This window comes from Cetorhinus maximus, chromosome 17 (genome assembly GCF_964194155.1).
Source record: "Cetorhinus maximus chromosome 17, sCetMax3.hap1.1, whole genome shotgun sequence".
NCBI classification, from domain to species: Eukaryota; Metazoa; Chordata; class Chondrichthyes; order Lamniformes; family Cetorhinidae; genus Cetorhinus; species Cetorhinus maximus.
Window position 1 is genome coordinate 92,255,895 of NC_135895.1, and position 12,695 is coordinate 92,268,589.

The 12,695-nt window shown below is 39.5% G+C and overlaps 1 protein-coding gene across 2 annotated transcripts in view; it reads right to left on the minus strand.

Moving 5' to 3' along the window:
• Positions 1-12,695, minus strand: part of suco (SUN domain containing ossification factor) — a 73,698-nt gene that overhangs the window by 5,219 nt on the left and 55,784 nt on the right. For both annotated transcript variants that reach the window (XM_078561573.1, XM_078561572.1), the window contains 6 exons: positions 11,776-11,856; positions 11,238-11,328; positions 8,428-9,696; positions 2,575-2,662; positions 914-1,018; positions 357-511 (listed from right to left, as the gene is read on the minus strand). In XM_078561573.1, the coding sequence (XP_078417699.1) occupies positions 357-511; positions 914-1,018; positions 2,575-2,662; positions 8,428-9,696; positions 11,238-11,328; positions 11,776-11,856 (1,789 nt within the window). The remainder of the gene's footprint in view (positions 1-356; positions 512-913; positions 1,019-2,574; positions 2,663-8,427; positions 9,697-11,237; positions 11,329-11,775; positions 11,857-12,695) is intronic.

Below are 12,695 nucleotides of genomic sequence, written 5' to 3' on the forward strand. Positions count from 1 at the left end.
GACACAAGATTGTAAAAGCAGTTTTCACAAGTACCTTCCCTGACTGCAAAAAAAAGAGATTAGTTGTGAATGCAAGTATGAGCCTAGTTGCAGCAAGGTACATTCGCCTTCCCTCTTGCATTCTATTTCTAAATGTAATATTTACAATCTGAGCACTTAAAATAATTTCTTCAGCACCCTAAAATTAATGCAGCATATTTTCCCAAGTTTGCCACTTCCTATGAATCTCATTAAGGTAGAGTTTTGCTATAGGTTTCTAGTGACGGTAAAAAGATACCTTTCTGGTAACAGTTTCTACTTAAAACTGCTATTTTGTGCAACATCAGGCTACAAACATTAAAAAAAACATCATTTACCTTTTTGGGCTAGGGTAGTGATTGCTTTTGGGAACTGTAGACGAATGAACATCTTGTGACAAAGGGTTGTTCCAGCAACGTTGCACACAAAGTAGCACAGCCAGAATTATACAAACAGCTAAGGAAACCACAAGGTAGCTCTGGCGATCAGAAACCTAGGAGGGAATACATTTGATGTGTTAAAAGCCCAAATTACTACCAGTATGTGAATATTTGTGTTACGAAGATGCTCCTTAATTTAGCTCAAGTAACTACAACACTTGCAATCCCGAGCTTATTATACCCAAGCAAAGGTCATTTTAGATCTTAAGTATACATTTTCAATTTGCTGACACCACGAGGGGCAGCTTCTTCCAGCACAAAACATTAAGCAGGATTCATAATTTAGTATAAGGAATGAGGGGTATTACACACAAATGCCATCCTAGTCACTTAACTGGATTCCTCCCTTAGTTCACAAGTAATGCAATTTAATCAAAACTGTCATATTCGAATCATGCGAAAGTTTCCATACAATTTCACAACACCAATTACCAAGTAATTTAAAAATTATTCACCTCATGGTCCAGTTTTTTCACTGTTTCAGATAGATTTCTCACCAGTTCTGTCATGTTTGCAAGCTGTCCCTGAAGTAAACCAATTGCTTCAGTTTGCCGCTGATCCTGTATTTAAAAAAAACCTGAACAATCAGCCAACAAATTGCTGCCCACCAAAACATTTCTGAAATAGGAGTCGATAACATTTTGACATTGATACATAAAGCTTTGTAAATACAATACTTGTTTGTCAAAAAAACCCCAAGCCAACCTGTATTCAATTAGTTCATTTCAAAGCTACAGAACTCTACGAATTTAATTTTGTATGTTTTAAACTGGGTTATCACTTGGAACAGTTTCTCCCCTGGGAATGAGGAAGAGAGGCCTGCTTACTTCAACCCATAATTTCTTTAAAAGTGCAGATGATACTCAAACTCTGAAAATACAGCTTCCTCCATTCAATGTTATTTGATGGATCTGGGTACAAGTCAACTGGGCAGTGGAAAGGTTTCCTTTTATTTTGAAATTGACTGAACAGCAATTTCTAGAGGTAACATTTGATCAATAAATAATGAATCACCGAACACATTGAACACCACAAGAAATGCATATTGCTTCAATGAAAGCCAGTATTAAACCTTTAATTGCTAAAAGGATTGTGGTGGTTTACTGCAATCCTTTATCAGAGGGCAAATTAAAACCCAGATTTTGCAGTGGTATTGACAGTGAAACTCTTATTCACCATTACGCAACCGAAACTGATAGCAACTTAAGTCTGCACATGCACGAAACATGGAAATCCAGGAGCTGCTGTTAGTGATTCTCTGCTCCTCCAGAAGATACACTTTGTTGAAACACCCCCACCCCCAGACTGCAATCAATAGGGAAAACTCATGAACTGATAAGAATGCCCACTTCTACGCCGTTAATCTTGCTGTGAAAATCCTTGAAAAAGTTATATTTTGCTGAATGGGATGTAATTAGGTTTTTTAATGGCATTCTAAGTTCATTATTACTGTTAAACACCCCTACTGGCCCTGGGAAGCTAATTTTATATTTGCGGAATGTCAAATTTCTCCAGTTTGACTGAGAATTTCACATTCTTAAATTATTTTTTTCAAAGTTGGTTTATATTGATTTTTTTGCCTTCTAAATTCAGTCGATCATTTATTACGTTATCTGAAAATTTAAAAGCAAAGGAATTTAGTGCTTTTAACTTCCTCATTTGCTGTCTATGAGAATAATTCAATCTAACTAGTTGCTCATCAGAGTGTGGCATCACTATTGCTGCATGCCAATTTCTAAGGTGAGCAGCGAGTACAATTGCGGCCACAAAATCCAGTCCAAAACGCAAAGGGGCAGGGTGAGCTGGGGAGAAACAAAGAACTAGATAAAGAGTGGTAGAAGTAAAAAGTCAGATTCACAGTACACGAGCAAGAAAACCTAACAGACCGAGCATGAGGGAAAGGATAGATATGAAGAGGCAGAGAATTAGTAGACAGCACAAGAGGAAAAAAAATTAACCAGGGAATACACACAGAGTAAGGCCAACACAGTTAAACTGCTGCTATCAGCCAACTCAGAACCTTCCTGATCTATAGGGCTGAGTACATCACAATGTACTTAACGTACTAAATCAGCAGATTTCTAGACGACCGTTGGGAAGTATTATTATAAAATACCTTCTCCTCTGCTATTCTTGAAGTATTCTGTAGTTTTATAATGGTCTTGTTAAATGCCTTTTGCATTTCTTCCATTTGTTTGCGATACCTAGAAAGCAAAACATTATTTCTCAGAATACAATGGCACAATTTGATAGTCTGAATGAAGACTAGTGAAGGTTGCTGAATTGTATGCACGCTCAGTGTCATAATGGCCTTCAGTGACTTACCTGAAAATAGACATAAATCAGTACTATTGTTGAATTAACGAAGCTAATGGAATCATGAAGCCAGACATGCAAATATCCAAAAAATGTTATACATTGATTAAAAGACACTTAATTTGAATAGGTAATACCTACTACAGTTCACAAATAACTAAATTATTAGTGATTAATAGTTTCAGTGTCACTTTAGTGCAAGAAAGACTAAGCCTGAGAAATAGATACTGAAGCTTTTTTAAGAAAAGTTCTGGGTCCAAATCCAAAATCAAATACTGCCACCAGTAAACATTCTTCAGTTCAGCAGAAGGGTGAGGAGCTTGGAGTTAGACACTGAAAAGACAGAAAGTGAAGCACGATTGAAATGGGCCTGAATTAAAAAGGTTTGATTGGCATGACTAGCAAAGTGCCAGGGGGATTTCTTTTTCCTCTCCCCAGTCTTCAAAACATTCCCACTAACTGTAAAAAAATTGAGGGCGTTTCCTCAGTGGTCAGCAGGTTTACCCAGCAAGTAGCATCTGGCAAACCAGAATGGCCCCAGGTTTGGTCGTAAACTTGAAGTCAGCTGCCCTCAGCCATGGTGGTGACGGCACAAGTGCTGTAATTAACCTCACTGCACATCAAAAAGGGGCTGGGATAACAGCCCATCATCCAGATTTGCTGGCCATCATGCAGATTCGCTGGCCATCATGCAGGTACTTGAAGTGTTTGCATTAGGCACCGGATTCTAGAATTGGACTTGGCTGAAAGATGTCCTGCAGTTAAACGCTTTGCCAATACACACTGCCCAGGTTCACATGAATAATGGCCAACTGGACAAGGTACTAAAAGTCAACTGTGAAAATACCCCAATGATTCAATGTCCTTGACGGCAGCACATGAGCAATACCTTTAATGAAAACTTAGGAAAGCAGATTTTTATACAAAAATTACTAATATTACCATGCTGCCCGATAAAACTATAAATACAATGTATAAGTAACACTTGAGACCAACCAAAGCAAAATAAATCAAAGTTCTGTAGCCCATGAAAATCCAGTCAAGAATGATGGTCACTCATGCAATGACTGGAAGGAAAGTTAACAACCCTATGTCAACTTCAGCTCAGTTGTAGGTCGCATTTAGTTCCAAGTCAGAAGGTTGTTGGTTCAAGCTCCACTCCAATGATTTGAGCACAATTTAAGGCAGCCCTTCAGTGCAGTACTGAGAAAATGTTGCACTTTTGGAGGAGCTGTCTGTTGGATGAGACATTAAACCACAATCTGCTCTCTTACTATATACCAAAGATCACATGTTACTATTCAAGGAAAACCATTGTAGTTCTCCAAGTGTCCTGGCCAATATTCACCCCTCAGCCAACACCCAAAACAAATGATCTGTTTGCTTCATTGGTGCTTCTGGGACCTTGGTGCACAACAAGCTTTTCCTTACTTTTCAACAGTGACAACATTAAAAAAGAATTTTCATCGATTGCAATGCACTTTGGAATGTACTAATATTATGAAATACAAATGAAATTTTAGTCTATCTTTGCCAACTTCAAATGAGCACAAGGTACAAGTCTGCCTGCAAGTGTTTGAAACTGAAAAATCCAACATTCAGCCAATTTGGCTCACCCCACATGGCACTGAATGGCTAACATCACTGAACAGAAAGGCTATTGGCCCTGGAAATATCTTAGCTGTAGTGCTGAAGACCTGCACACCAGAACAAGCTACTACTCAACCAGTCAGCACAGCTATGGCATTGCCATCCACCTGACAAAGTGGAGAGTTGCCTTGTTATTCTGCAACTAAGGTCAGGAATTAGGCATCTGCTGACAATTCTAGAGCTTTCAGGTCCATTCACAACTCCTCCAACAATGAAGTAGACCATTCCTGCCTACATAAGAACTTCCAAGAATATATAGGCTTGGGCTAACAAATGGTAACATACTTGGTACACAATTGCCAGGTGATGGCCATCTCCAACAAGAATTAATCCCACCACCACCCCTTTGACTTTCAATGCCACCATTGCTAAATCCCCACAAGCATCTTTGGTCACCACTGACCAAAAATTTAACTTGACTAGTCGTATCAACACTATGGCTTCAAGAGGCTGGGCACACTGCAATGTGGCTCACCTCCTGATTCCTTTAAGCTTCTTCATAACCTAAAATTCTCAAGTTAAAAGCCTCATGGAATACTCACCTGGATGAGTGCAGGTGCTGCAACAGCCGAGCTCAACACATTCAAGACAGTTCATACAATCAGCACCCACATCACTACTGACATATTGTGGTCACAGTATTTAATATCTACAGGATGCACTGCAGCAACTCAAAGCTTGCTTCAACATCATCTCCCAGCCCTGTAACCTCTACAAGGATCACAGCAGCAAGATAATGGTGGCACCACCCCTCCAAGTTTCCCCACCAAATGATTCATCAAAATTTGGTATGTATTGCCAATTATTTACTGTTGTTGGGTCAGAATCCTAGAGATCCCTCTGAGCAACACTGTGGGAGAAGAATCTCCAAGATGGCACATCACTCTCTCACAGCAACTAGGGATGAGCAGCAAGTAGAGCCCCATCTAGCCTCACCCTGTCCCTTGAATATATAAAAAGTATTAACGTGGATGGATGAAATACAGAGCTTATTGCAACAGGAAATAGCAAATATGAAACTGGGATGGTGGGGGTATAACTAAAAAAAAGTGGAAAGGAAGAAGAATCAAGTTACCACTGATTTTCTTTTAAATACATTCTATCCTTTACATACTTGCAAAATTTCTATATGTTCCACTGGAGAAGATGTAATCCACTGAAATAGTTGACTGGCAATCATATTTGTTATGCATTAAAAATGGCATGTGGTCTCAGGAATCCAAAGGTACTGCACTCGAAGGTGAATGCAATCTAACATTCCACGACCAGTTGATCACAATGGAACCCATCACATTTCTACCTCTCTTCAGTTCTGAAGAGTCACATTGGACTCAAAACTCTCTCTCCAAGATGCTGCCAGGCCTGCTGTGTTTTTTCCAGCACTTTGTTTTTATTATACACTGGATCCACATCTAATGGGGCCTACTGAAGCCTTAGTGCAAGAGCAGTCCTTTCCTGAATAAAACGGTACCAATTCCATGCGAGTAAAAGCAACTATTAAACATTGCATTGTAATAAAACAGAGCTTTATAAATCTAAACACCATCGATGGAAATTTAACAAAAAGGAACTGAAGTTGAATTGTAATTGAACAGGACTATCAATGCCTTTAAAAGCTCCTGAGAAGACACAGGTAATTAAAAACAGTCTCAAATTATTTGTCCACCACTTAACTCAAGGCCTCCCGCCCCTCTGCAACCTACTCAGTGCGCATAAACTATAGCTTGTTCAGCACAAAACAGATTTTTGATCTACAAGCGAGTCAAGGGTTATGCAGCAGCAGACAGGAAAGTCGAGTAAGGTCACAATCAGGTCAGTCATGATCTTACTGAATGGCAGGGTAGGCTTGAAGGGCTAAATGGCCTATTCCTGCTTCTACTTACGTTATTTTGCATAGTTTTGTTAACAAAAATAAACCACCATTGATTGAAAATTGTCTCTCATACTAAGGAGATGAGTAATAGAAAACACACCAAGCCCTCAACTGCTGTCGACAGTCCCCAAAGTTCAAAAAGCAAACTTAAACGTTTGTCAATCTAGAAACCCACAACTTAGAGACGGAAAGATGCGATCCTGGACACAAAGCTATATCAATCTACTTTCCCTTCCCTACATGCTGTGACGTCCAACTGAAAGACAAGTCACAAGATGAATCCTTTTGTTACTGATTCGCAGAAAGTACATTCCCATCAAGTGGCCAGAAGCTCATTTTTCTTGAGTTATGTCTGTGGCCTCTGATCTATTCAGTCATAACATGAAAAAATTTGACAACATGTTAAAATGGTCAAATTTGGGGAAGCTAAGATCTCTGCGAAGTATCTAAATCATTCATTGCACACAAACCAAGCACCACTCGAAAAAAATCAACAGCAGACGTTTAGATGGGGCACAATGCTATTCCTGCCTAATTGAGCATATATTGGTGAAGTGGGCGATACCAAAAATTTAATAATGCAATGTGCCTGTCAATTGACCAGGGACGGCTGGCTACCCACAAACTCCCACCCACCCAGAGCAGACATTGGTCAAGTATTCCTCTCCTTTCCCACCCAGAGCAGAAATTAAGTTTTGTGCACCATAACATTGTTGGACATATTTAAACAACCTCACCCTCAAGTGAGCAGAGATTGGCTGTTCTTTCCTGGTCTCAGTGGAAATGTTCCCTTCCCACTCCTCCTTTAGAAAAATTAGAAAGAAAATCAGACAAGACTTCCCGATGTGTCACCAAGCAAACATCACCCTAGGTGTCAATCATCATTCTGCACACATTCCCCACCTGCCCAAATGAGAGAAAGCCTGATCTACTCTCCCCAACCTTACCCTCACCAAACCAGAAATGAAGCAGCATTGCATGCCTGAAAGGGAATAAAGGAATGTGGGAATCCCCACCATGAAGCAGACACTTTACTCCTGTAAAAGAGAAAACTGACACAAAAGGGCAACCATCTTGGATCAGAGATTGACCCAAGCCCCACTACTCAGATATCAAGGACATCCACAGAACATAGACTGCCATAGACACCGTCTTTTCTTCCAGTATGCAGAAACCTCTGCATTTCCCTTCTCAAATCACCCCCAAAACAGGTATGGCTGCAAATTCACCCCATCATTGAGTTAACATCACAGCAATGAGCAATCCCACACAGCCTTTCCGCCCCTCCATCTTAAAAGGGTTCATGGCCACAACTGCTCCCACTGCAAAGATGAACCTATGACAAGTGAGAAATGAAAAATGTGACAGACAAGTGAACATTAAAATGATGAATTATCATAAACAAAAAGTGGAAGCACAAAAAAATCAAAAGAAATGGGAAATCAAAATTTTGTTGCTCTCTCCTCCACCCTCTTCCTGCCTTCCTCCCACTTGATCTCTTACCCTCTCCGTCTCTGCTTCACCACCTCCCGGACCCTTTGAGTTCAGTTACCCTACCTTTCACTTGTTTGCCTTGTAAATCTCAACATAGTGTGTGCAACTTCATAAGAAATGGATCCTATTATGATCTTTACAATAACAGCTGTAAGGGCTCACGAAGGATAGCAGAACCCAAACAGCACAGCTGCATCTGCTTCATCACACTAAGCGAGTGGGGAATTGCACAAGAAATCCTTAAGAAAACTCTTCTTTTTCCCGACTATTCCTTTGGTATGGGAGGCACCACCAAATGGGTTGGCCTTCAGGGCAGTCCCCAAGTGGGCCTTCTTGTATTGCTTATCATGCCATTTCTGATCACGCCAAAGGCTACATAACTTTCTGGCTGTACGAAAGCCACAGCATTTACCCATGGTAACAGACTCAGCCTCTCATGCGCTTTGCTAACTGGCCAGCAGCATTACAAAAGTACAGATTTCATTATGAAGTAATTTTGTTTTTCTCTACAAAATATCAAAATATACAGATTAATGAATAAAACAAACTCCGTGTCTCATTATTTTGCAAACAAAAGAAATCTACATAATTCAATGCTTAAAGGGTGCAAAAACCACTCCGGGCTATTGTACACACCGTTGACTCAGTTCTTCTAGATACCGGCTACTCAGGGACATGTTCATTTCTAACGCCTTGATACGGTTGTTGAGTCGCATAAATACAGATTCCTTCTGGTTGGATCCATGTACTTGATTCCCATTAGTATATCCCAGGTCAGTAACATTGTGCAATTCTGCGTAGAAATCAGTAACTGTTCTATTTAGCCCATTTGAGGATGGAACAGGTAGGAGGATATCTTCTGCAGCTTGCTCTTCATCTTTTGTCTCTGCTGATGATGAGACAGACATATCTGAACCTGAAGGCAGTAAAGGCACTTCCGTTTCTGCCAAGCTCCTTTTTCCGCCAGTAGTTTCATTCTGAATCTCAGTTGCTGGATGCTCAGCAAGACTATCAGATGTCTGTATGGGCACTGTAGGCGTTATTGGTATTTGAGCAGTTTCTTGGTTTTCGTTCACAGACCCATTTAATAAAACACCCAAGCTCGTCTCATTAGCAGCTTCAGTTTCTAATATTAGCAAAGTTTCCTCTGGACCTTCAGCGGCTTCCTTTTGTGTAGTCTCCAGTTTAGCTTCTGTACCTTGTTCCAGAATGGGCACAGTAAGCTCTGGTTGAACATGGACCTGGTCAGCCAGTGTGTCAGTGACAACATCAGAACTTTGAAGAATGGCAGTACATTTCACGTCATATTTTGTATCAGATGTACTGACTTCAGGAGAATGAGAAGCAGGTGGAGGATGGCTGGGTTCCAACTCGATAGAGTCTGTCTGATTAATTAAATTCTCAGACAAATCAGTACTGGACTGACTTTCACTGCTAACTTTAGACACCTTTTCAGCAGGTAGGCTGGCCAATTCATCCTCTATCACTTCTTCAGTCTCATTTACCAAAACAGTTTCCTCCTGCCCAGTGAGAGGCTGGTGGACGTCAGGAACCGGTTGAATTTTCTCATTACCTAGGAGTGTTACGCTGCGTTGCCGTTGGAGTGCCACAATAAGGAAGCAGCATTTATAAATATACTCAGGGAAATTAGGAATACAAGAAATAGTAGGCAGTTCACTGCAGTACATCTGTGTTTCAGTTTCATACCAACTGCCTCTATTATAATCATCGTCATCATCTTCAGGTTTTAGAAGAGTGACAGTGGACTGCCGATTCACTAAATCCTCGTCTTCATCGTGTACCAGCTGCACAATTAGGTTCTCTTTGACAGTACTTGAATCAGAAGGTTCTTGCTCCAGTTCACTATCTTCCCCAGTTTCGGAATGATCAACAACCAAGTCTGGCCTAAGGGTGAAGACAGAGTATCAATTAAACTTCACATAATTCATTAACAGTTACAAAGAACAGTTTTTTGGCACCTGGTAACAATTAAGGACCATCAGTGTTATGTGGTCCATGTGCAGAGTAAAACTATCTCGACATGGTACCAAGAAAATGGCTTAAACCCCAGCCTCAGTATGATATCCCACCCTACAGTGCAAAAATTTACATTTGCCATGCTGTCCATCCCTGGGCCTTTAAGACAGTCAACTTATGCGTCTAATATACAATCTTTATGGTGAGCAGAGCTGTAATTTTTGTCTCACCAGTCTAAGATGAAAGAACAATACTCTAACCCACCATGCTATGCAATCTTCTAATAAAGTCTACTGTTGAAAGAAGAGTTTTGCTGACTTAAGACAAGAATATTTGCTGCCATATTAATAGTGCAGAGGAAGAACAAATGATTGACTCAGCTTTTTTTGAAAACAAGGTAAAATCTGTATTAATTTAAAACAGAAAATTAATATTTCACTTCACAGGTGTGTCATCCTCAGCAATAGCTTTAAAATGTGTTCTGCACATTTACAATGGGAATAAATAAGGAGAAACTGTTTCCAGTGGAAGGGTCAGTAGTCAGAGATTTAAATTAATTAGCTAAAGAACCGGCATCAACATGAGGAATATAAAAAAAAGGCCATGTCGATCTGGAATGCACGGCCTGAATGGGCGATGGAAGCAAATTCAATAACTTCCAGGTGTGGATAAACACTTGAAACAAAATGTGCAGAGATATGGGGGGAAAAGAGGAGAGTGGGATTAATTGGTTAGCTCTTTCAAAGATGCAGGATAGAAACAATGGGCCTAAGGGCCTCCTACTATGATGTATCATTCTATGATTCTATAATAATAATTTAATCAAGTTCATAGAAATGTTATAATACATGGATATTGCTATAATGTCCTAATTTCATTCTTCACGTGCTTTCCCTTTTGACAAATCTGACCCAATTCATACAACAAGGATGCATTGTACTTGCCAAGTTTGATCTGAGTAAATTTGAAAAAGTTTATACAATACACATGATCATTCAATCTTTCTTTAAACAATCTTGGTTTTTATTTCTCTCATTTACAACCATCTCTCCCTGCAGTTGGAATTTGTGCCACAGGTAAAACTTTCCAAAATTACTCTTCGCATATGCTCTCAAAATCCCCACTGTTCAATGTTTCTAGTCTGCTTGATAAACTGTGCAGATTAAATTTTTATTTGAAAAAGTGGCTACTACCTTCGCTTATGATTAATGAGCATGGAGGTTTGAATGGTATGACTAGTTGTCAAATTGAGTATTATTAGTGCTATAATTTAAGCTGGTTTGTGTTTAATTTCCATCCATTTCAGACCTTAGAAACTACTCGGCCACATCCAATCTCTGATAGAACAGCTGCGTGCAGTGTCAACTAAATACCTGAAGCAATAAAGAACAAGCCCCATGAGAATCAAATTTAACCAAGTTTAATTTGGAGCAATTATTTTAGTGTTTAAAATGCTCGTAACTACTCACTCTGGTAGTGAAGGGGTGGGACTAGGGCCCAGCACAGGAATAGGAATGTCCAATTTCGCAGTTTCATTCTCAGATCTAGTACTTCCATTGACTGAAAAATATAAGCATTCCAATATTTTTTTTAAATACAGAGTTATTTTGCAATGCATTCAGCTTCAAAGTTTGATGTTAGGACAGACTCGGACAAGAAAAATCAGTTTGGTTCATTGGCAGCAAATTCAAGTGAAGAGATTATGCATTCAAATCCCACTCCAGAACCTAACATGTTTTAACACGGTACTGAGGGAAATCTACAGCATACAAGGTGTTGTGTTTTAGGTGAGTAATTAAACTGGGGCTCTGTCTGCCCATTCAGGTGAACTTAAAAAAAAAAAATTAAAGTTACAAGATGAAGAGGAAAAAAGTGCCTTAGCCAAGATTCATCTTTCCAGCAACACCACAATAATTTTGTGGTTTGCCTCCTTTATTGTTAGTAGGACTTTAGTAAGCACCAGTCGAAAAGGTCCTGAGAATATATGTAATTGAAAAGTCAGGTTACCTTCTGTTTGAGACATTTCCTCAGCTTCGTTCTTGGCCCCAAGCATATTGGCAGCTATGTTCACCATATTCAGAATAGCATCTGTAAGGAAAAAATAATATTTGAAAGGAGGACTGTTTGAGAAAAGTTCACTCAGCAGATTGCCAACATTTGAGACTTGTGGATCAGACTTCAAATATAGTAGATTGAGAAAATAAATTTTTATATGGAATGTACAACTGGATGACCAAAGGGCATAAAAGAATGGGTCTTTTGTAACTTAAAAGCAATATACCTTTGGAATATGTTTCTACTTAATGAAAAATATCTGGATGTACATAATTAAAGATTTTAGTTTGATCTTGTAAGCAAAGTGAACTGGAAATGCAACATCCAAAAAGAGCATTCCAGCTTAGATTTAACCTTGAAATTAGTTCAAACTAGTATTTCACAACTCACTTTAAAGCAAATGGTAATTTCAATGCATCACAAAGAAGCTTTCAACTAGTTTTAGAGTGCTCCAAACATAGCATCTAACACACCAAATAAATGAACAATAGGTAATGACTACAATCAATATCATAAAACAAGACTAAAGCCAAGGCCATTAATCACTGGAATAAATTCACCATCAGGTCTGGAGAAATAGTGCAGGCGTTGAACATGTACTCGGCATTTGTGTTTATAAAGGAAGAGCCTGCTACTCAGGCCAAGGTGAGAGAGGAAGTAACTGGTACACTCGAAGATCTTACAATCGAGAGGAAGGTGGTGTTGGAAAGGCTATCTTTACTTAAAATAGATAAGGTACCAGAACCGAATGAGATGTATCCAAGGGTACTGAAGGAAGTGAGAGTGGAAATTGCAGAGGCACCAGTGATAATCTTCCAGTCTCCCTTAAACACAGGGTGGGTGCCAGAGGACTGGAGAACTGCAAATGTTAC